General features: G+C 36.8%; 1 protein-coding gene across 6 annotated transcripts in view; it reads right to left on the bottom strand.

Moving 5' to 3' along the window:
* slc39a11 (solute carrier family 39, member 11) overlaps positions 1 to 22,904 on the bottom strand; it is a 122,169-nt gene that overhangs the window by 61,931 nt on the left and 37,334 nt on the right. For 4 of the 6 annotated variants that reach the window (XM_079475941.1, XM_079475944.1, XM_079475942.1 and 1 more), the window contains exon 5: positions 13,198 to 13,339. In XM_079475941.1, the coding sequence (XP_079332067.1) occupies positions 13,198 to 13,339 (142 nt within the window). The remainder of the gene's footprint in view (positions 1 to 13,197; positions 13,340 to 22,904) is intronic. The other 2 variants (XM_079475945.1, XM_079475946.1) reach the window with 1 other exon arrangement.

Below are 22,904 nucleotides of genomic sequence, written 5' to 3'. Positions count from 1 at the left end.
GATTCCATCGAACCCTTCTTAACTTTTTATAATCTGAAGAACCTTATTTTTGTGAAATAGAAAGGTTTTTTCGGATGTTAAAGGTTCTTTATGGAACCATTTAGACAAATGGCATCGTGAAGCACCTTTATTTTTAAGAGAATGTATGTGTGTGTTTAAAGTCTGGTGTGTGTGGTGCAGTGGTACAATAAACTGGAGAAACTTTAATAAGTATGTCGTGAAGTGAAGATTTTTTGTGCATTATTCCGGTACTTAAAGAGCACTTCTTTTTTGGAATTTATCATGTAAACACAATACTCACACAATTTATATTACAAAAGGGCATCGGGCAGGGGTCGGCAAGTAAGTGTGGCATCAAGCCAAAAAAACGAATTCACCGCTAGATGGCGGCCCAGAACACAGTCAAAGGATATTTTATGAAAAATGCAACTAGAATAAAAAAAGTATATGATTATATAATTGTATATAATTACATAATATTTAATAGTTATTTAACGTAGCCTATTTTTTACACTCCTCACATACTAAACGGCATTTGTTTTGCCTTCTGGGGGTACGCTATTACATTGTGTGCCGAGTGATGTTATCATTTAACTAGCTTGATGGTGAGAGAAAATGGCACTATCAAACGGTCGAAAGAGGAAAGTTGACAGCTTTTGTGAATGCAAAGCCGGGGATCTTATCTGCAACGAAGTTGACGCTTATTGCAAAGAATATAATATTAGATGGCACCACGAGACGAAGCAAGGCACCTTCATGGCACCTTCAAAAAAGGAGGGAAGCTAAATTTACTTTGTTATTGTTCACGTGTTGGTGCTGAGGCCCTGCGTTATTAGCAAAAGTTTCAATGCTTTACTGTTGGTTTTTTTATTCCTCATATTTCATGACGGCTATTTTAGAAGTGTCTAGCAATCGACAGACTCCTTAGAATATCTTTCAGAACTTTTCAAATTCAAAGCTCTCAATTCATTTAAAAATAAAACACTTCTGCAAAAACTTTGTCATGCTTTTATTTTGAAGGCAAATTCACTAAAGACGTGATTGTGACAGATCTATTTCAGAACCAGCTGCCGGCAAAATAATCAAAATAATGCTGCTGGCACAGGCAAGATATTATTGCTTGTGGGCCAGTTTTGGCCTGCGGGCCACCTGTTGCCGACCACTGGTGTAGGGGTTGCACGAAGTAGTCGACATTAATGCTCTGACGTGACTTTTGAAGCTTGATGTCGACTAGTCAGGGTCATGTGATTTTGATACTGCACCTTTAAGAAGGCGGACTTTTCCAAGAGACTTGGAATGTGATGCAGATGTATGTGGTGAGGAAGGCGGGATGAGAGCCGTGAGGTGGGGCCGGTGGCGTGAGAGATAGTTGCATATCTCAGGAGATCGAGGTGGGATGGCTGCCTTGAGGGAGCGGAGGGGTCGTCGCCGTGGGCCGGAATCCTGTGTCCAACAACCATGAGGGTGAGGAACAGGAAACGGGGGACCCACTGCAAGCTGCCCTCACGCCGAGGGCCATTGCCAACCGCCAGGAGGCGGAGGAGGATCAGGTCGTCCCCCCGACGTCCAGCACCAACACATTGCACCATGAGGAAGAGCCTCTCGGCTGGGCTGAGGACCAAGCAACAGCGAGTCGGGGAACCGGACCAATTTTTTTTCCTTTTCCTCTCTCCCCTCTCTTGTACCTGTCGCTCCTGGGGATCCCGTTTCTGTTCTTTCGTTTAGTTAGTGCATACCCCCAGGCCTCGGTGGTGCCCCCGGCCTGTAAGGGGTGATGGGGTATGTGGTGAGGAAGGCGGGACGAGAGCCAAGAGGTGGGGCCGGTGGCTTGAGTGATAGTTGCAATAAGCTGTGCGCGCACCGGTCCCGCATATCTCACGGAGGAGATCGGAGCTTAAAAGGACGAGCATCTATTGACGAGAGAGGACCGGGCCCGGACTTGTGTCAAGTTTGTGGTTATGTTTTAAGGCTGGTCTTTACTTCAGTGTTTATTCTTTGTTTATTTTTTATTAAAGTTTGATAAATGTTCGCCGGTTCCCGCCTCCTTCCTTCCCTTTTATGGATCTCATTACAATGTCATTTGTAAGTCCGCTATGATTAAGCTTCTGCTACATAAGGCTTCCAAGTATATTGACATTGTTCTAAAGTCACAGGTCGTCTCAAACACAGACACATTTTTTTGTAGTTTCATCTATTACTGCAGATGATACTTTCAGTTAAATGTCAGGGAAGTTTTGTCTGTACACACGCTTCTGATCTGAAGTAACGTCTGCTGGAGAGATTTTATTTGTATTTGGTTACTACTGTATATATTTAGAGGCTATTTAGCGGGTGTCCCGCATGTCTCCAGATGAAATCTTGTTGCAAAACATTCCCTAGCTCTTATTTTATTTATTAATGACATCGCTGACACGACTTTTATAATAGTCGCCTTAAAAAAGTGCGATTTGGGACGCACTTATAGAATTAAGCTAATTTAAGATATGAAGAAATTAGTGAAGTGGAGATTAATTTATTAATGAACAATCACTTTTAGACAAATAAATCTATATGTGTATACATGTGTATTCAGGGACGTGCACAGGAATTTTGAGGGGCAGTTGCTCTGACTTGAAAAAAGGGCACCCCCCCCCAAAAAAACTCACAGGCTATATGAAGGACTGAGAATAACAGGGTCTTTATTAAAAAAAATAATATATATATATATATATATATATATATATATAAAGAAGTAAAACACTGAAATACAGCACTCGATCACCTTAACTAGTTCTAATAATAACATAGAAAAACATGACTCCCTGAATTATCTCTCCCTCTCCTGAATCTGCCTCTTTTCAGCAGGCATCTTGGCTTCAAACAATACCCAAAATAGTGATAGGATTTAGGCATTTAACCATTTAGAATAAAATAATTAATGTGATGCATTACTTCCATCATTCATTCTTCTTGCTAAAACGAAATGTGAGAAACTAACTATCAGCAGCTTAGTTTGCCTAATGCCTACCTACCAAAAAAATAGTAGCCTAGGCTGCTTGTCTGGAAACCTCTATCTTTCTTATTATTTAGGCTAAACGTGGCAAACTCAGCCTGGATTTATGAAGATTTTAAATAATTTCATAAAACTTGATGATGATGATCGTTCGTTTGATATAAATCACAAACTCAACTAATCTGACAACGTTAGGGTGGCCATTTCCATAACACCAAAAAGGAGGACACTCAGCATTTAGTGAGGCAAGAATAATTGCATAGGACTCTGGTGTACTCACAACTACAATACAATTTTGTGTATCATATCGATGGTCTCATGATACAGTGATTCTGAAACAGTCTACTCTGTTTTTTCAAAAATTGTCTGGCAATGAATATTTGACCTAAGCCTAAGGGAAGATGTACCTGCAGCTCGTCGGTTACTTTTGTTTTTCTGTGCTGGCATGCCGCATGTCCCTTGACTACAAACGTCCACTTCAAAGCGACATCCATGAAAAGTGTCTCTACTGCTTTTTTATATAAAGTTGTGCTCTATTGTCCATTCCGGATTAAATGAAGTCTGACGTTTCAGCAAATTACTGTTATGATGTGACGAAGCCAGCACGTGGACTCCACTTCCACGTCGTGGAGGCTTGTTAATATCAGATATTTATTTGACACCTCTTTCAGCCAATCATTTGTTTGACCAGAGATCTTACGGCGTCAGACGCTATGCTGCTGCATCCCAATAAATGTTCTAAAGCGGGTTTTGTTTAGGCCGATTCAGCACAACTCCAAAAAGAAGGAGTGTCCGGTTTGGGGCTTCCCCGGACGCATTACAGGGGGCTTAAAATCCGGACTGTCCAGCCGAAATCCAGACGTATGGCGTTGAGTCGTATCACCCGACAACCGCGACAATCTCCTTCTAGGGCCGCTCATGCTGGCTCAGGTGCAGGTCACATGTAGCGTTTTTTTATCTAGACCTATGTGAAATTCTCAATCCATTGTACATGATTTATTTATTTATTTTCCACCTCGGAAGGGCAACGTGAGTCGAGAAGGGCATATGGGCAGTTGCCCGGGCAACCTGAGCAACCACCCTGTGCACATCCCTGTGTGTATTCCTACAATATGTTCATATAAAAGACCTCTGTTTTCTATGAGATGTATTGTCTTGGCCCAGTGAAAGACGGTGGATTTTGAGTGTTCTAAGTAAATCAAAGTTTGCCAAACAGATTGCGCAATGATAATTTATTGAATGGCTCTCTGCAATTCTTCATGCTAATTGGTCAGATGTGGATTTCTAAGGTCAATTTGTTTTATACCATTACCTGTGCTGTGTACTCGATCATTGTCCCGACAGCCAATTTCCCACACTTTGTGTATCTTATATTACCCTGTGGTCTCTTGTTCCTGTCATTATCAATATTTCATTTCCATTAATTTATTTATTGTATGTGATGCGTAATAAGCCAAACAATGTACAGTTATTGTGTCATTACGGCAAAATAAAGCCCTTCAGAATCACAACAAGACGCCTCTTGCCCTAAAGCCAGGACTGAGAAATACAATCTTACAATACACTTTAGAAAAACCATCATTAGAGCATCAGAATAAATATCAAGAAATTATACTTTTCATATCTTGTCTTTGTAGTTTTCATGTAAAAATGGCAGACATCTTCACTTATATACCCCACACCTCTCTCTTTCGATTCTATTTCTAAAACAAGATGAAAAAAGATGATGTTTATAGTGATGGCTGAAAAGAAAAGCACCCAAAAAGCAAATCAAAGATAATTTTTAAGGTAACATTGTCTATCTGTATTTTAAAGTAAAGACATTCTTAATGCATTGCATTATAATTAAATAATTTAAAAATAAATATAAATTTTAACTGTGGTTATTGTTATTCATAAAAAAATATATAAACATGTTCTTTCAATGGCATTATGAATTCCTTTATCAATGCAGTAAAAATATAAGCATTATAGAAAGTGTTACCTGATTTATTTTGTTTTACAGATCAATTATCAAGAGAAAAAAATGACAAACACGGTCATTAGATATCGACACAAGGAGAAAGCAGAAGATAGCTTTGTCAGTAGCATCATTTCCTTCTAACCCATTGTTTAACACATGTGCAAACAAAGAATATTTGCAAAGCTGGGGCTGAATTTAAAGGAAGTCTTAACCAACAGATTATAAAGCAACAACATATTACCACTCTGATCAAACACATCTCTCCCCCCTCCACGCACACCCCTTCCCCAAGGTCCAACTTTTATTAGTTTTTCCGGAGACAGTGATGTGGTCTACACATTTCAAACAGCGATGATATGTAATCTGGGTTTAGTTCTGAACTACAGGGAGTTGTAGACTCATAATCAGCTCCCCTCAGGATGTCTGTATCAGCCCTTATTTCAAGCCGGGAAACCAGACAACTGAGATTTTCCTTTAAATGCTTTAAGCAGTTGTGTTCTCTGAACTCAAACCACTGCAGATGCGGAGACATGACTATAAACCCTCAAAGCCATTACAACTTTCACATTGGTCTGTTTATCAGTATTTGTAAGGGGCAATTTCCTTGAATAGGGCACAGAATAGGACCTATAACTGGTCCTTAAAAGTTTTTTCATTTAATATTAAGAAATGTTTTATTTTCAACCTCAAACTAAACACATAAGTCATTGAAAACATTACGATTGACAATTGACACGTCTTCATGTCACATTTTCAGGAAATGATGAGCTTACAGGTTGCATTCAATGTTGAGCACGACTTACCATTAAATTAAATAAAAAATATATATTTATGAAAAAAATGATTACTTCAATGAGATAAATTATACTTCTAAAAGATCAAATTTTGATATATAAAATTGTTGTCAACATGGTTACTATTCGACTTCTGAGGTTGGCCAAATGTTTCATGTTTCTTTTTCTAGTGGAAAATTCATCATTTACTCACCCTGAGGTTTTTTGGGTGAACTATCCCTTTAAGTGACATACTTTTGATTCTACATTAACTAATTTTATAAATACTATATTCATGAAAAGTGCCATGTATCACTGATTTAAAGATACTGTCAAAAATCTGACAGAATGTTACTGATGAGCAAACAACTAAATAAACTGAAAATGCTCTGTCATTTAACTTGAATTCATGTTGGAATCATTAAACATTGTTTGCAGCTTGCTAAAACTTGGGATTAGTTTCTGTTCTAGAATACTTTATTATTTTTGATGATCCTATCTATGGATAGATAAAGAGGGGTATATAAGGACAATGGGTTCTGACCCGGATCACAAAAAAATAAATAGTGCAACAAAGTGCAGATGACTTTCAATTCATGTGTTTGTTATTGTTTTGATGTAGTGTATCTTTTATTTTAATTCCTATTTGCATGATTTTTATAAAAAAATTATAAACCAAAAAATCCTCAACCAGTTATTTTTCATTATGTAACGGTTGTATCGTGTTTTTTTTGTGAATAACATGAAAAATATCTACCATGAAACAATTAACTTTAAATGTTATATATAACAATACTTATAATTAGTAGAATTATTTATTTTGCATGTTCATTTCAAATAATTAATCAGATCAGATTTTTATGATCAGGGTCTCTGCGGACATTATAGTGAGCTGTAGATTTGACATTAATGTTTTACATATCTGCCTTAGAGGTGATTGTTGTTGAATGTTGGTCTGATTTGATTTTCATGATGGGAAAAAGATAAGGTAGAATGAAAAAATACGGATACAGTGAGGGAAATTATTATTTGATCCCCTACTGATTCTAAAAGTTTGCCTGCTTACAAAGAAATGAAGGGTCTACCATTATTACGGTACAGTAGGTTTATTTTAACTGATAGAGACAGAGTGTCAAAACAAAATCAGGTGGAGCAAATGTTATATAAAGGTTATACGTTGATTTGCATTTCAGTCAGTGAAAAAAGTATTTGATCCCCGAGCAAAACATAACTTTGTACTTGGTGGAGAAACCCTTGTTGGCAAGCACATTTCTGAAAGTTGGTCACCAGGTTTGCACGTGTTAGGATACATTTTAGTCCCCGCCTCTGTAAATCTTTTAGGTTTCTTGGCTGTCGCGCCGCAAATTGGTGTTTTAGCCTCCTTCACAGATTTTCTATAGGACTAGGGTCTAGAGACTGGCTAGGACATGTAATGTGCCTCTCCTTAAGCCACTCTCATTGGTTGTCATGGCAATATGTTGGGTCTTTGTTAAAGGCACATCCACGAACCATATTCAATGATCTAGTTAAGAGATGTAGATTTTACAGAACATGGGCCCGTCCCTCATCCTCTTAATGTGGTGAAGTCATCCTGTACCCATAGCAGAGAAAACGCCCTAAAGCATAATGTTTCCATCACTGTGCTTCTCTGTAGGGATGGAATCCTTGTGGTCACAGTTAGCTATCCTCTCCCTCCAAAAACAGAAGTCAATATTGGTCTCGCAGCACTTTCTCCATATAATTTTCTGAATCATTTTGATGTTCATTGTCAAACTTCAGGCAAGCCAGGCAGGCCTTGTTTGGCAGGAGGACTTTGCAGGTGCTTCAGGAATTCAATCTATTGTGGCATTGCATTTTACCAATGGTTTGCTTGTCAACCGTGGTCCCAACTGTCTTGAAATCATTAACAAGCTTCTTCCATGTAGTTCTGGGCTGATCTTTAACCTTTCTCATGATCTTTTTTACCCCATTGGGGAAATCTAGCAGGGAGCTCCATAGTTATTCTGTATTTCTTCTATTTTCAAATAATCGCACCAACAGTTGTCTGCTTCTCACCAAGCTTCTGTCTGTAGCCTATTCAAGGTTTGTTCAGGTCTACAATCTTGTACCTGATATTCTTTAAAACCTATTCGTTTGGAATGCATAGTCGATATAAAAAAGTGGATGAGTAGCAATTTTTTATTACTGAACTCGGACAAAACTGAAGTGTTACTTATCGGACCGAAAACCGCCCTACGTAACAACCAAGAATACTGCTTAACTATTGATGGATGTTCCATAAAATCCTCATATTCAGCTAAGAATCTTGGCTTTATATACGATAGTACTCTGTCATTTGAGAACCAGGTCGCCAACACCTGTAAGATTGCGTTTTTCCATCTTAAAAATATATCTAAATTACGTCATATGCTGTCATCATCCGATGCGGAGAAGCTTATACATGCCTTTATGACATCAAGACTAGATTACTGTAATGCACTATTAGGTGGTTGCCCTGCAGGCCTATTACAAAAACTCCAACTGGTCCAAAATGCGGCAGCTCGAGTTCTTACACGTACAAAAAAGTATGAGCATATTAGCCCGGTTCTGTCAACCTTGCACTGGTTACCTATAAAGCATCGCATAAATTTTAAAATCTTGCTTATTACCTATAAAGCCTTGCATGGTTTAGCTCCTCACTACTTGAGAGAACTTCTTACGTATTATAGTCCATCACGTGCAGGTCAGTTGGTAATACCTAGAATTTCTAAATCAAGTGCAGGCGGCAGATCCTTTTCTTATCTAGCGCCTAAACTTTGGAACAGTCTTCCCTGCACTGTCCGGGAGGCAGACACACTCTGTCAGTTTAAATCTAGACTAAAGACGCATATTTTTAATCTTGCATACACTACATTATCATAATATATATATTTCAAAGATCTAGGCTGCACTAGTTAGATCAACCGGAACCAGGGACACTTCCAATAACAACTGATGCATTTGTTGCATCAAAGAGTGCAGAACAGTACTCTACTCTCAGCCAGTCTTGTCTCATTGTTCCAAGGTTACAAGAGCGGAGCGGGCAGGGCGCAATCCATTCCTAGACCTGACAAATGCTCGACGAAGGAAGTGACGTCCCTACAAAACTTCAGCCACTATTAGATTATTAATGATAATTTTAAATCTAATTTTTTTTATTTTTGCCTTGTTGTGCAAGCACTGTTGAGCTTGTGCAGAGGCTGCAGTTTTTGCCAGAGGGGAACTGGAATCCCCTGGTTAGGCCTGGTTTCCCTCCGAGGTTTTTTTTCTCCTCCAATGGAGTTTTGGGTTCCTCGCCACCGTTTGCATACTGTTTTGCACTGTTTTGCCTGGCCGGGGGGGCTGCTAGAATTTGGTAGTCTTATTTAATTAACACTGCATATAGGAATTTATTGTGTGTCTGATATTTGACCTGTGTTTTGAATTACATAACCTTTTATGTTTTACTTATAGTCATTTTTTCTTGTACAGCTGCTTTGTAACAATGAAAATTGTAAAAAGCGCTATATAAATAAAGCTGACTTGACTTGACTTGACTATTCGGTCTAACCTATGGTGGCGGAGAAGTTGAAATGGAAGTTACAGATTGTGTTGGCAGGCATCTTTTATATACATAACAAGCTGATTTAGGAGAACTTTCTTAAAGTGACAGGACTTATCTGTGGTCCATATAGGCACATGGCCAATCTGTAGAGATCTGTAGAATCAAATACTTATTTCACTGACCACAATGCAAATCAATTTATAACCTTCATATAATTTTTTTCTCAGACTTTTTGGTTGATATTCGGTTTCTATCAGTTACGATATACACACCATAACAATTATAGACCCTTCATTTCTTTGTAAGCAGGCAAACTTACAAAAAGCAGCAGGGGATCAAATAATGATTTCCCTCACTGTAGGTGCTTTAAAATATTAAGGTACCTTGCCTCCAGCATGGACCCTGGCAGTTACTGGTCCAGGTTCTAATCTACTTTTGAATCTGACAGAACATTCCCTGTGTTATAGTGTATTATTCATCATTTTTAATATTGATCTGATTGCATAGGTAGCAGTCATAATGGTTCAATTTGACTAAATGAAAGTATATTTGACTATGCTGAGAAAATAGACTTTGTGGAATGGTAAAAAAAATAAAAACGGAAACAGAAACACGTTCAGTGTGTTTTTCCTTATTTAAATTCATTTAAGACCTTAATTGCCAAGATAAGTTTCATTGTCCGTTTTAGACAATGTTGCCATAGCAACTGTCCTGGAAATGAACATAAGATGAAATATCAGCCAGTGCGGCCATAAATAGCACATTAAGCCCTCCTGAGTTTAACATACATCCGCCTGTGCTCTTTTCAGGGAGGTGCAAATGTTACACTGCAATTCTTCCATAAATATTGCATTAAGCACCACTTGTGATAAGCACATGATCCTCCTGTGCTCCCTTCATGGCAAAGCAATTCATACACATCCACCACCAGCACTGAAGTGAAGAGACATCATAGCCAGCAATAATGACTCAGAAGACCACACACAAAGATGAAGCGAGAGATTCATGTCTGATGAGAGATTAAACCATCAGAGTGTGAGAGCATTAAGCATGCTACAAAGAGAATACAAAATATAAAAATGAGAAAGCAAGGGTGTTTTTGATGAAGTGTGTTCATGACAAAGAGTTTCTGCCACAAGACGTAGTGAGTCTGATCTTCAGAGGCAGCAACTTCATTAGCAGCAGGCATCGTGTGACTCACCTGAAGCGCACCTCACATCACTCACTAAATTAACAAACTGACAGTCCAATGGGAATGAAAATGCTCTTACAATGATTACCGTGTGGAATAATAAATCATCCACTTGATAGGTTAATTTTCTGAAAAAAGCCTGTCCCGTGTTTTCAAAGACGTTGTGGTGCTGAGATATGACTCACACAAAGATGTTGCATAATATTTGCTAAAGGGTAATTCCGTGTCAACTCAACCAGAGGTCCCCGGCTCTATTTTGTTTATTTTTACAGAAGCAAGACCAACATTAGTATTGATGAAAGACAAAATAGTAAATACCACTGATTAATATATTTTTTAAGTAATACATTTATTTGTAGAGTGGGGGTTAATCTGAAATCTGGAGCCGTATTAGAGGGGGTGTGCACAGAAATCGGCATACATGTTAGTAAATCTGTTAATTTGAGCAATCCTTGATGCATATTATGCCAATGGGGAAAGCTAAAAAATGAAGAAAGGGCATTTTTGTGTTCTTTTTTTAAATTTTCCATACCTGTAACTCCAGATACCTTAATGTCCTTTTAGATTCTTGTACGTGACCAACCTTTCTTTTGAGAACTGCATTTTTGAAGCCCTATAAGGTTCAGTCCTAGAGATATGAGGATCTAAATGTGGCTTCATGAGAAAACTGATAAAAGAATGTGTGAAATGTGTCTATTTTTCTTCAATCAAAACAACTGCACTAAACATAAGAATTTCAGTGGCCTTTTGGCCTTGAGTTACTGCCAAAAAATTATCAGGTTAAGGCACATTAACTTGCTCTAAATAGTTTATTCATAAGATTATATATTAAATATGGACCGAGCGCCGATGATGCACCTGTTATAATCTTCAAAATGAATCACATTTTTGAGAGCCTAAACATTCGAGAGAACTCATGAAAGTTTGCACACATGTAAGAGGTTGTAAAAGTTTACCACTGATATGGGTTTCAGAATGAAATGAGGCAAAATTGCTAATTTATCAGGCCCTCGCATCTTGGTCCACATTGGGGAAGATGATCTGAAATTTTTACGTCCCAAACCTCTCAACAAGTTAATGTTTCATGGCAAAACATCTAAACTTTGTCAGGGCCCATATGAACCAGCCATTGAAAAAAATAACAAAGGCATTGCAATTAAACATGGCAAAGGCTTGTAGATTAAACTGAACACATATGATGTTCATACTGTATATAGCAATCCAGCATGTCGAGCATGTTTAGTCCCTCAAACAGGTTCACTTTAAAGGGATATTTCACCCAAAAATGTAAATACTGTCATCATTGACTCACCTGCGAGTTGTTCCAAATCTGTAAACATTTCTTAGTTCTGATAAACACCGAGAAAGATATTTGTAAGAATGCTTATAACCAGACATATTTTGCCCCCATTGACTACTATAGTAGGGCAAAATACAATGGTATGACAGAATGATGATAGAATTAAAATTTTGGGGTGAAGTATCCCTCTAAAGATTATAACAAACAGAGCAATTCCACACATCATCGGTGCTCGGGCCATAATTAACAACATACCTTTATCCAACTGTCCCTATAGACCCCTTTTGCGCATCACGCTTATGTCACGGCATTAGCTGGAGGCAAAACAAAAGGAAAACTGCAGGCGGCCAATACAAACAAGCACAGATTCGGATACATAAGGAGTTTCGTTGTGTTGTTAAATGCCACAATTTGATATTTTAACAGATACCTGCTGCCATTGCCAAACAAAAACACTTACAGTATGACAGCTGTAGTTAAACACAATAATTTTGATACGTGTGTCGGCTATTATGCACACCTTTTTTTAGTGATCATTGATATAGATTATTGAAAGTTATTAAAATAACCATCAAATCCAATGCAAATATTCCTATACGTATTGCTATCATTTTAAATAGTGGTATATTTGTGTATTTATTTTAATACATATCAATAATTGAATAATTGAACAATTGAAGTTGGAAACATTTATTTTAATGTGGATGTAACTTCACGAATTCACGAATATCAAACGATTAATGTCAAACCAACTTTATGCCAGTGAAACGCAGCAATGAATGCATGCTCTATTCCCGACACGCATGCATGTGTAAACACTTTAATTTACAATAAAATTGATATTTTTAAACTGATTACAAAACTGTGGCCAGGGATTTGTGGATCATCTGAAAGAATATTAATCGATATCAATAAATATTAATAGATTTACTAACAGATATACCGAGCACTGTGTAAAAGTAAAATTATGATGCTGGTATGTTTCTCGTGTCATTCTTCACCCCCTCTAATTATGGCTCCAAATTCCAGGTGAAATTTTTCATTTTTACCACACTTAATAACTATTCATCGGTGGAATTTCATAATTTTTTTTATCAAAAATGCGAGCCAGGGAAATATTAAAAAAATTGTGTTGATCTGACATGGAATGACCCTAGAGACATTGGCCAACAATACAAAAGCAAAACAAATTTGGCAAAAAAACTAAATCAGCTATTTGAGACACATATCATACATATAACAACTCACTAGGTTTTGAGGCTAAATCTGAAAGAATCAGAAAGTTATTTGAAAAAAGAAGAAAAGCCAAAAGGGATCCCAGCCAGCCATCAATAAACCAAACACATCGCTATTTCCTCCAATGGAGTATTTTGTGTTACAGAGAGCAGAATGTGGGTACGTGAAGAGAGGCTTGCCTGAGTGAACTCCTGTTCTACCTATCCTGATGGACAGATCTTCCTCCTCTGACAGCCCGGCCATAGAGTTCTTCTTCTTTTCTTTAGCCAGTTTGACATCAGACGGCAGTGCAAGAGCCATGTGGGGGTCCATCCCAACACCCTATTGAAAACACAATATGATCGACACATTACAGATGCCATGCTGTTCGTTTATTTGTAGATTTTAAACATTTGAATGCTGTGACACCACTCGTATCGAAATTAAATTCCTCATTTAAATTGAATTCCTCAAATGAAATAAAGGTGTGTGCTGCACGCAAATCTGATTTGGTTTTCAAATCTGACCCAAACGCATTGTAATTCTGCAAGTAATACAATTACATCCATTTGTTCAGCGCATTGCCGGTATCTTGTATACATTCACAGTTTGAGCACATGAAAACTGATCTGACTACAAAACCAATTCAAATAATAATTTTTATGGATTTTTTATGGATCTGAAAAAGATATATGCTGCTGTTAAGTTAACATGCGTTTGAGAATCAGACAAACCATGCAATATTGAAAGGTCACCATGCAATACTGAACGATTAATATTCCGTACGATCGCAACTTTAAAAAAAAGAAAAGACCCACTTTAAACATGCTACTTCAGAAACATGATGTCTTTATCTTTCTTTAAACGCCCTGTTCTTGCACCTTGTCTTTATTAATGTCATCTTATTACAGGTGCAGTCTGACACAATTTATCATACATGTCACTCAAGAACATGTCTACTGTACCTTTCCGAAGAAAATTACAAAAGATGTGCACTTTTATCCGACCGACAATTAAAGATCAACTTTTCACAATAGCAGCACAGTGAAATTGCAGACATCTATCAATAGAGCTGCCAATATAAAATGAACTAAGGCTGTTATTTTGGCTCTAAATAAATGCATTCAGACAGAATCCTAGTCACACCATTGAAGGGTAAAATCTTTTATAAAGCAAAAAGATAATTGCCACCAAGCTAAAATGTAGCTGAATAATGGATGACTAAGAACAACTGTGCTTTGTTAGTAAAATGCATTTCTCTAAGGAACAGCAAACCTATTTGCCGTTCAAGTGAATTATATAATAAATATATTACAAACAAAATAAAAACAACAAAACTAAGTTTTATAAATGATTCTTGTATGTATGCCGCAATCTTTTTTTAACTACACTCAAATTATTTTCCATATTTATGAAAGGACAATGTGAATGTATTGCTGTAAGTAAAGTATGGTATTTGTAATAATTCACATCAAAGCACACAAATGACTCCATAGTTTTAAAAATGCAGCATGTGCAGAGCCACTGAACTGGCACAAGAATGAAACCATGAAGAATATGGAGTTGAATGTTTATGAGCAGATCAGAGCATAACTGTGGTGACATAAAAGCTTCTGTTTTGATTGAGCACATTGTAGCTTCCATTAGAGCAGAGGGAGAAGTTGTTTCTTTTATCGAATGTTTTATAAGCGTATGGATCTGCTAAAAGCATAAAACAAACAAAGCCTTTATTCCCTTCGTATAAAGATGCAGCTCATGCTTGAGAAGCAAACCCGCCATACACATGGAGTGATGTAACATGAAGTATGGGCAAGTGGCAGTTTGCCAGTTTACTTTAAGGGGACAGTAACAAAAATCATAATTTAGGGACAATTGCTATTTGTGTGATTCTTATGGAACCACTGAAACATTTTGGCAGTAAAGATATTAATAATATTTGGTAACACAAAAATAATTGTGTTCTCTACCTTGCACAAAGCATAATTTTAAACATGAGAATAAATTATGTTTGTATTTTTTTATTCTAAAATTGACATTACCATAACACACTCTGATTTGTGCATTATATGTTGTAATTTAAACAGAGTAAAAGTATTCTGAAAAACACATTCTGAAACAAAATAACTGGATGATCTTCTCTAGAGTTCTTAAATGACACTAAGGATAAAACAATCATTGACATTCATGTATAATACAAAAGAAGAATTAGTAAAAAAGTGTCCATTACTGAAATTTCCATCTTCCATAATATTTTAAAGGACTATTCACACACGCAAAGATATTTACATTAAGTTTGAGCACCTGCATTTAAATGTAAAAAATTGCTTTGTGCAGAAATGCTTTACAAAAAATATCTAGAAAATAAAAGCCTCATGTAAGATATTATATACAAATATACTTCATTAAAATCTAATTACGTATGATTGATAAAAACTTGCTCTGGCATCATGTTTTATTTTGGCAAAAAAGCTGACATTTCAAAATGCATCAATAACTAAGGCCGGTTTCACACTAGCACTTTTGGTGGGCACCTGGGTTCGATAAACGTCAGAGTTCGGTTCTTTTGGGTGATGTGAACGCTGTCTTTCGAACCCGGGTGCGCACCCACAAACTGTACCCGTGTCCGCTTAATAAGGAATGTCTGGGGTGCGGTTCATGTGAACTCCAGTACGCTTCGCTGCTGCTATGAACGCAATCGTACCAAATCGCGGAAGTGAACCGCTATTAATGACGTATTCTTTGGTAGAAAGGAAGTCAGTCACTCCAAGCAGAGAGCTGTAGCCTATAGGCGATCTCATTTCTGTTCGCCTTAAGCGTTCTTAAGAGCATTTGCAGTACATTCACAGGCGAAAGTACCGCTATGTACTGAAGCGTTGGAAACCAAACTGACGGTTCAAAAACATAAATGTATAAAAGTGAAGAGATCAATGTTATACATTTTAACGCCTTCTCCCGCCGTCGTTACAAGCGACAGGGTAAACAGTGCAGGCTGATGACGCAAGCGACTCGCAGTTCAGACCCAAAAATAATAATATGAACGCAGTCCAGTGGGAGCAATCGAACTAGGGTTCGGACCTGGCAATTGAACTAAATGTGAAACACACCTAAAAGACTCTCTTCTAACGTTTTTATATACAGCACATAAAGTCACAAAATGTATCACAAAAGTTTTGATACAAGCAATATATTGGCCAGTAAAATTAATGGCTCTGTATGGCCCTCCGCTGGTCAAAACTATTTATTTTATTACTGTAATCCTTTTAGGTTTATCTCTAATCTGCAGATGGCAGAATTCTACACATAAGACCTAGATCAATATCCAGATTTTTTTATAAAATTTGGATAATCATTTAAGGATTTCTTTCAAGCTAATGGTATAGTTGAGGAATTTTGAGGTAAATAGGTACAACGGTACTTAATATCTCCCAAAAAAACAGCATTAATGTGTAGATGAGAAGTAAACAAAATGATATATTGTTTGTATTATTAAAAAAGTTTATATTTTATACCATTACTTCATCAATTGTTGGGGTCATACTGACCCCAAACACTAGTAGTGTAAACAGGAAACCAGAAAAAAAAGTCTATCCGAGCCAGAGGGACTGCTTACCCCAACAGCATCAGACACATATCAGAAAGAAAAAAAATTCAATAAATCAATAAAAATGAATCAATAAAATGAAACCATATTTGTAATAAAAGTTTAGAGTACAAACCAAACCAATGGAATAAACCCCGGTCAAATGCTTTAACATTTCTTGTAGGATTCAGGCACCTTAACTGGTAATGCTAAAAGACACTTAAGAAACATATATTGAACACCCTCAAACCTCAGTGAATATTGATAGATAAAACATCTGTTGATCCCCTGAAAGGCTCTGTGTACTTGAAAAAGCTAATGTTGTCAAAAATAGTATAATTAAGAAAAATCTATAACAGCTCTTTCAGGCAATCTGTTTATACAGGCAGGAAAAAGGTCTGTCAATTACAGTCAAAACCTTTCATCTCTAAAATGAATATGAAAGAAATGCCAATGCTCCTGTGATGGCCACAAGTGAGCAAGAGTTCCCTAAAAGCAAAGTTCTGCAAGAAACTACCCAAGTGTCCAAGAATAATACGTTTAACTTTATATTTTCTTTATTTGGTAGCATATTCAATTCAGGTCTTGCTTGGTCTAAAACAAAAAAAAACAAATTTTTAAGTCACTTTGGATAAAAGCATGTGCTACATGATGAAATGTATAAGTAACAATTTTAAACACTCTTTGAAGTTCAACATGACAGGTCCATCACACGTATGTTGAAAAATGATTTTGCCTATGTAATCCTGAATTATGAATTAAACCAATAATCCAAATTAAATGTGTGTGTGCTTTTGGCTCATAGAAAAATGGGAAACATCAAATGATCACATTACACAGCAACATCTTCTTAGCAAAGGTTGGGGCAACCAACGGAAGAAAAAAATGGTCTGATTGAAACATTTCATACAATTTATTTGAATAATCTGATATGTTCATATTAATATACAGCATATAACATATATTAATAAAGTGTTGGACTACTGTTTGCCTTAAATACAGCTTCAAACTAGAACTTCAACTTCAAACTTTAGGGAGGACCTGAGACCCGAGGACCCGTATGGGTTCAGGTCGATTTATTCAGTCAGACAGGTTTGGGTCGGGTCCCAAATGAATTACTTCGGGTCGAGGGTCTGTTCAAGATTGTGTATAATACCCGAGTCGGTCGGAGAACACCGCCGCGTTTAGTGTCCTTCAGCAATGTGCGTATGTTCCAGACTTGTGAGTCTGGAAATAAGGAGAAAAACGAAAGCACCCTCAGCCGTCAACTATTTATATTACTGAATAACTGCACATGCTTCCATTAAATACATATCTAGCTGCCAAAAGCCATTTTAAAGCAGTAGATCTCCCCACATCATACTCATGTTAAGCATCTATGCCCTTCATCTAATGTTCCCACAATACAAGTCAATGAGATATTATACAAATATAATTTACACCATGTTCTCAAACTAAATTAAATTGTTCGCCTGGTCCACATTATTTACTGTTTGAATAACACCTCTACGCGTTGACCTTTAATCTATTTCCTAACATATTGCCATTTTCCTTTCTCAATCAATGCAAACATGTTTGTTCAAAACAGTATTGACTGACACCCAGGGATGAGACAAGCTTGAAAAACACACACAGGGAAAAGTACCAAGAGTCCACAAAGACGCCGTCAATACTTTATCAGAACATTTGCTGTCCTCTTTGAGTAACAGCCGGCGTCACCAAACAAACAAAGACGTACAATGAGTACGATGTCAGTGTAAGAAATGTATCATGTTTGTCATCGTCTGTCCTTTATTTGCGGGGTAAGTTATGACCGCTGACGTACGAAATCAATCTGAATGTTAGCAAGCAGTTAAATAAATTTATAGAGGAAGAGTACACGAGGGATATATCATTGCTGGATGCTCTTATCAGCACTGTACACGCCAACTGATGTGGAGCCGGACTCGGATGCCATATAACCCCTTTTGATTATCCTGGTCCCTTTGAAATAAAGATGTAAGCGTTGTTCTTCTTGAAGAGGTCAAATTCTTCTGCTTCTATAGCTCAGGTGTAGCAAGCTGTTTGCAATACGGTCATGAGTTCGAGCACATGTACTGATAAATAGCATACCTTGAACGAGCAAATCACTTCAAAGTGCCTAAATGAACAGAATATAGACTAAAATTCTAAGTTAAAAAGTTATGTAAAAAGTAAACAAACATGCAAAAGCACATCAAATTAGCAGCCTCGATTTACAGGAATTTGTAACCATTTCTATACTGGCTGATTTGTGACATGAATCATGAAGGAAAAAAATATTGAACGCCACCTCTAAACCTAACCAATACCAATAATGTGAATGCAAAAAAGTCCAATGTGCATTTATGAGAGCTCCACGACGCTGACATACAAGCTCCTGCATCAGTGAACATGTGTTGGAGACTTACACGGAAGAGAATAAATTGTGACATTAAGTCATTATTTCTGTTCTTTTTGTTCATCATAAAATAAGGTTGCATCACTCAGGTCACAAATAATTTTTTAAAGTCTTAAGGCCCTGGGTGCATCGCTGTCTATGGGAGGGTCAGAAAGCTCTGACCTCATCAAAACTAAACGAATTAATCGTTGACTCAACTCATCAGCTGATTTATGTGTTGATTATGGCGACATCTCAAGCATTCTGGTAGAATGATTTGATTTGGAAACCAGTGGTTTATCCAAAAAGTCGATAGGATTGTCGCTATGAGCTTTTTCTGAAAAAGTAATGAAAATATAGACAGAGTAGTTAACAACACTAACTGTTTTTTGAGCGCCCCTGCGTGTGTTGACTGAGAATGCAAGACGGTTTGCTTAAACAGCGGCGTTACACAACGCAGTAAAACAGTGTTGAGATTTTGATTCATGATAAATGTAAATATTTTCATTCTGTTTTGAAAACATGGCGGGACAATTTAAACTATGGTGGGTCCCCTTGGGAATGGGAAACTTCGAACACAACTATAACAGTGAGGAATGGGATGTGCAGTATTAGAGTTAAATAAAATGGTTAACATTTATTTATAATTATTATTATCATGACCTTTTAGCAGAGATATATACCTCTTTAGGAGATCAAAGAGGTGTTTATCCCCCATTAATTAATTCTGATAGAATAGAAGCTAAAGTGTTCATTCGCAAAAATAGATCTCAATAAAAAAGATTGAGGGTTTTATTTTGCATTCCAAGTAATATCAATATCACAATAAAAGAATATCACAATAAAAACATTATTTATGTATTTGCTAATAAACTCTTCATTTAAATATGAATTCCCAGCTCAACAATAATAATGTACAGTAACTCGATATTTTAGTCTAGCTCTGGCTCTAGATTTAACTTTAATGGTCATTTATGTATTTCATGTTCTACATTAACATAAATTAATATTAATTATAAAAGTAAATAATTAATTATAATAAATATGATAATGTAAATTATTACTTAAATAAACTGAAAGTTCAAGTACAAGTATGTGTTGAAGGTGTACGCACAAGCTTTTCATGTTTGCACTGATTAAAGTGGTTTCCAGGAAGAATATACATCAAGTAGAAAATAAGATGTATTCACTTCCTAAGCATGTACAGTATATCCTGATCGTGGGACGAGTTACTCTACGATGAGCCATTATTTCTATTATAAAGTCTCGCTCCAATCAGCTGAAAGCCTCATTCATTATCTTCTGCATAATAAGCACTGACTGATTAGTAGAAATCCACAGCTGGCATCCCTTTAAACTGTCAGACGTGCAAAGAGATATTAGGCATGGGTACGTATGTGATTGATGAGTGGATCAAAGCGAACCGCCCAACAAATGGAGATGGATTTTTTTTTCCATTGTTATATTGACGTCATTACCATTGCTCAGAATACGCATTAGCCCTTCGCAGATAGAAAAAGGTGTTACATGTAAACAATTCTGAGAGACACGTCTGCAAAAACATCTCACTCTTAAAAAAGTCCTTTGAAGATACAAGATTAATTTTTCATTATTAATTTTAGAACGATTCAGATTTTTGTCATTTCTGTAATGCATGTGGAATATTTGTGCAAATCGAATGATTCTATAAGGTTAATTCACATTTGATACACATTACTTTAACTATTTTTATATATTTTGTTTATTTGGGCATAATTAAATGATTCAATGTTATTATCACTTTTTGACACACTAGCAATTTAATACACGGATGCAAATTAGTGTATTGGCATTAGAATAATATCGAGGTAGAATGCGCTTAATTGTAGATAATGTCAAAAAGCAATTGTTCCAATGGCTTTGTTTTCTTTGAGGTGAATAATTCAAATGAAAAGGAACATATTCTTGACGGTTTGCATGAGATTTGCCCAAGGTGAGAGAAAAAAAAAGACGAAAGCACTTCGAAGGGTTGCCAGCGTGTGCTAATTTGGTTGTATGATGTTAGTACTCTTCACACTCTGTCCATCTTGTTGGTAACCTAGGGTACGCAGATGACCTTAGCAAACATCCAAGACAGCGTGAATTACAGAGACAGAAGTGGAGAACAGATTGACATGTTCAGAGAAAAAAAAAGTCTATGGATCAATAAAACGCAATCTTGCCATATCAAATTTCCAATCTGGAAATTAGACATGTCCTCTTTTATCCATGCCTATGTCTTTACCCAAGCTTCCTCTCTGAAATCGATTTATCTGTTTATTTTGTAGTCCATCCTGCCCCTTGTACCCCAAAATGGAGTACCATATTAAGGACAGACATCTCCGAGATTTTGAAGGGAGTTCTAATGAATTTTGTCACCATGGAGATATCTGATCTGGATATCAAATGCATGTATCTTTTTTTCATAATAAACCATTCATAAGGACCACCAAGACCACTCTTGTGTGTCCTGCTGTCTTGTTCAGGACACCTTCTTCAGCCATCACATTTTCAGGCACCTACCACTACCACCTGTTGATAAAACAAGGTTCAGCCACAAAGCATAATACAAAGCCCTGACCCCCCCCCCCCCCCCCCCTTCAAAAAACTAGTTCTTGCAGGCCCGTCTGTTAGAAACTGGGATTGGATGAATAAAAGTGGAACAAATATAGGACACAACATGGCAGAGACAAAGTTGGTAAAAACCATCCATCAATACACATCAACACAACAACAAAAAGAGCTTTTATATACAAATATGCTGATCTAACAAAAACTATTTTAGTATTTGCATTATTTCTATACATTCCTAGACCGTATACTGCAGTTAGTGAAAAAAAAGGTTCTGTAAGTAACAAAAAAAACACCAAAACGTAATTATCATATCTCAGAAGATCTACTTATGCAACGACTGGCAATATACTGTATAGAACAGCATGTTGAACTGCAGTGTTTATTTCCCATAGACTTAGATGTTTTTTCCTGACCTCCAAGTTTTGGGTGGAATATTTCCACATCAACAGTATCACAAAGGGTACAACTAAAAATAGCCATTAGTGGCTCAAACAACATCTCAAGACCCCTTTTTGTCAGCATCTGCTTCATTAAAGAAAAAGGTTTGACTCATTTCAGTAAGAAGTTCTGGATCAGAAAGAGAACAAAAGAAAACAATGTGTAATTTTGTTACAGTAGGCCATATGGGAGAACACTGCTGTGTTAACAAGCATTCTTTGAGCAACAGTCTATGTGATGGTAAAAAGCAGATTGTAGTTCTGTCTGAAGTAATTCAGGATTTAAGGAAAATAACTTGTGGCAACTGATTTTCCTCACAAAGCAATCTTGTAAAAGACATCAGAAAGCAAGTGCCAACCACCAGTGTGTTCACGTGCAAGGACATATGACGCACTGTTTTGCTTTTCCTGCCTTTATATGTCTATACCACCATTATCATGCAAATATATTAAGAAAAGCCAGCATTGGTTAGTGAATCATCAGTCATTACAATGTCTTTGGGGCTAAGGGTCTGGATGGAGATTCTGGTCATGGCACATTTTAATACATTGCATTCAAAAGACAAAAATGAACAATAAAGACAAACAGTTACAAGATGTGCAGGCGATTTAGCCCCTGCCCCCAGCAACCTCCTGAATGGAACAGCTTCATTAAGGTTATATTAATATGCAAATGTATGCACCTATAAATTAAAGTGCTCTGGTGTTTAGTATCACTTTAAATATCATTCTGCCCTGTCAATGTTATTTTTTTCAACCGAGAATACATTTTGTGCTTCTGTAACATCTTCATTTAGTACAGTTCATTCAAAAATAAAATACACTTAATGCCCCTTGACCGATATGTTAATTGCATGCAAATCTATCTGTCAATAATACATATTTGGTACTATATGTCAA

This window comes from Barbatula barbatula (genome assembly GCF_947034865.1).
Source record: "Barbatula barbatula genome assembly, chromosome: 16".
Classification (NCBI taxonomy): domain Eukaryota; kingdom Metazoa; phylum Chordata; class Actinopteri; order Cypriniformes; family Nemacheilidae; genus Barbatula; species Barbatula barbatula.
Note: the sequence above shows the minus strand (reverse complement) of the source record. Positions and strands in the feature narration are given on the sequence as shown.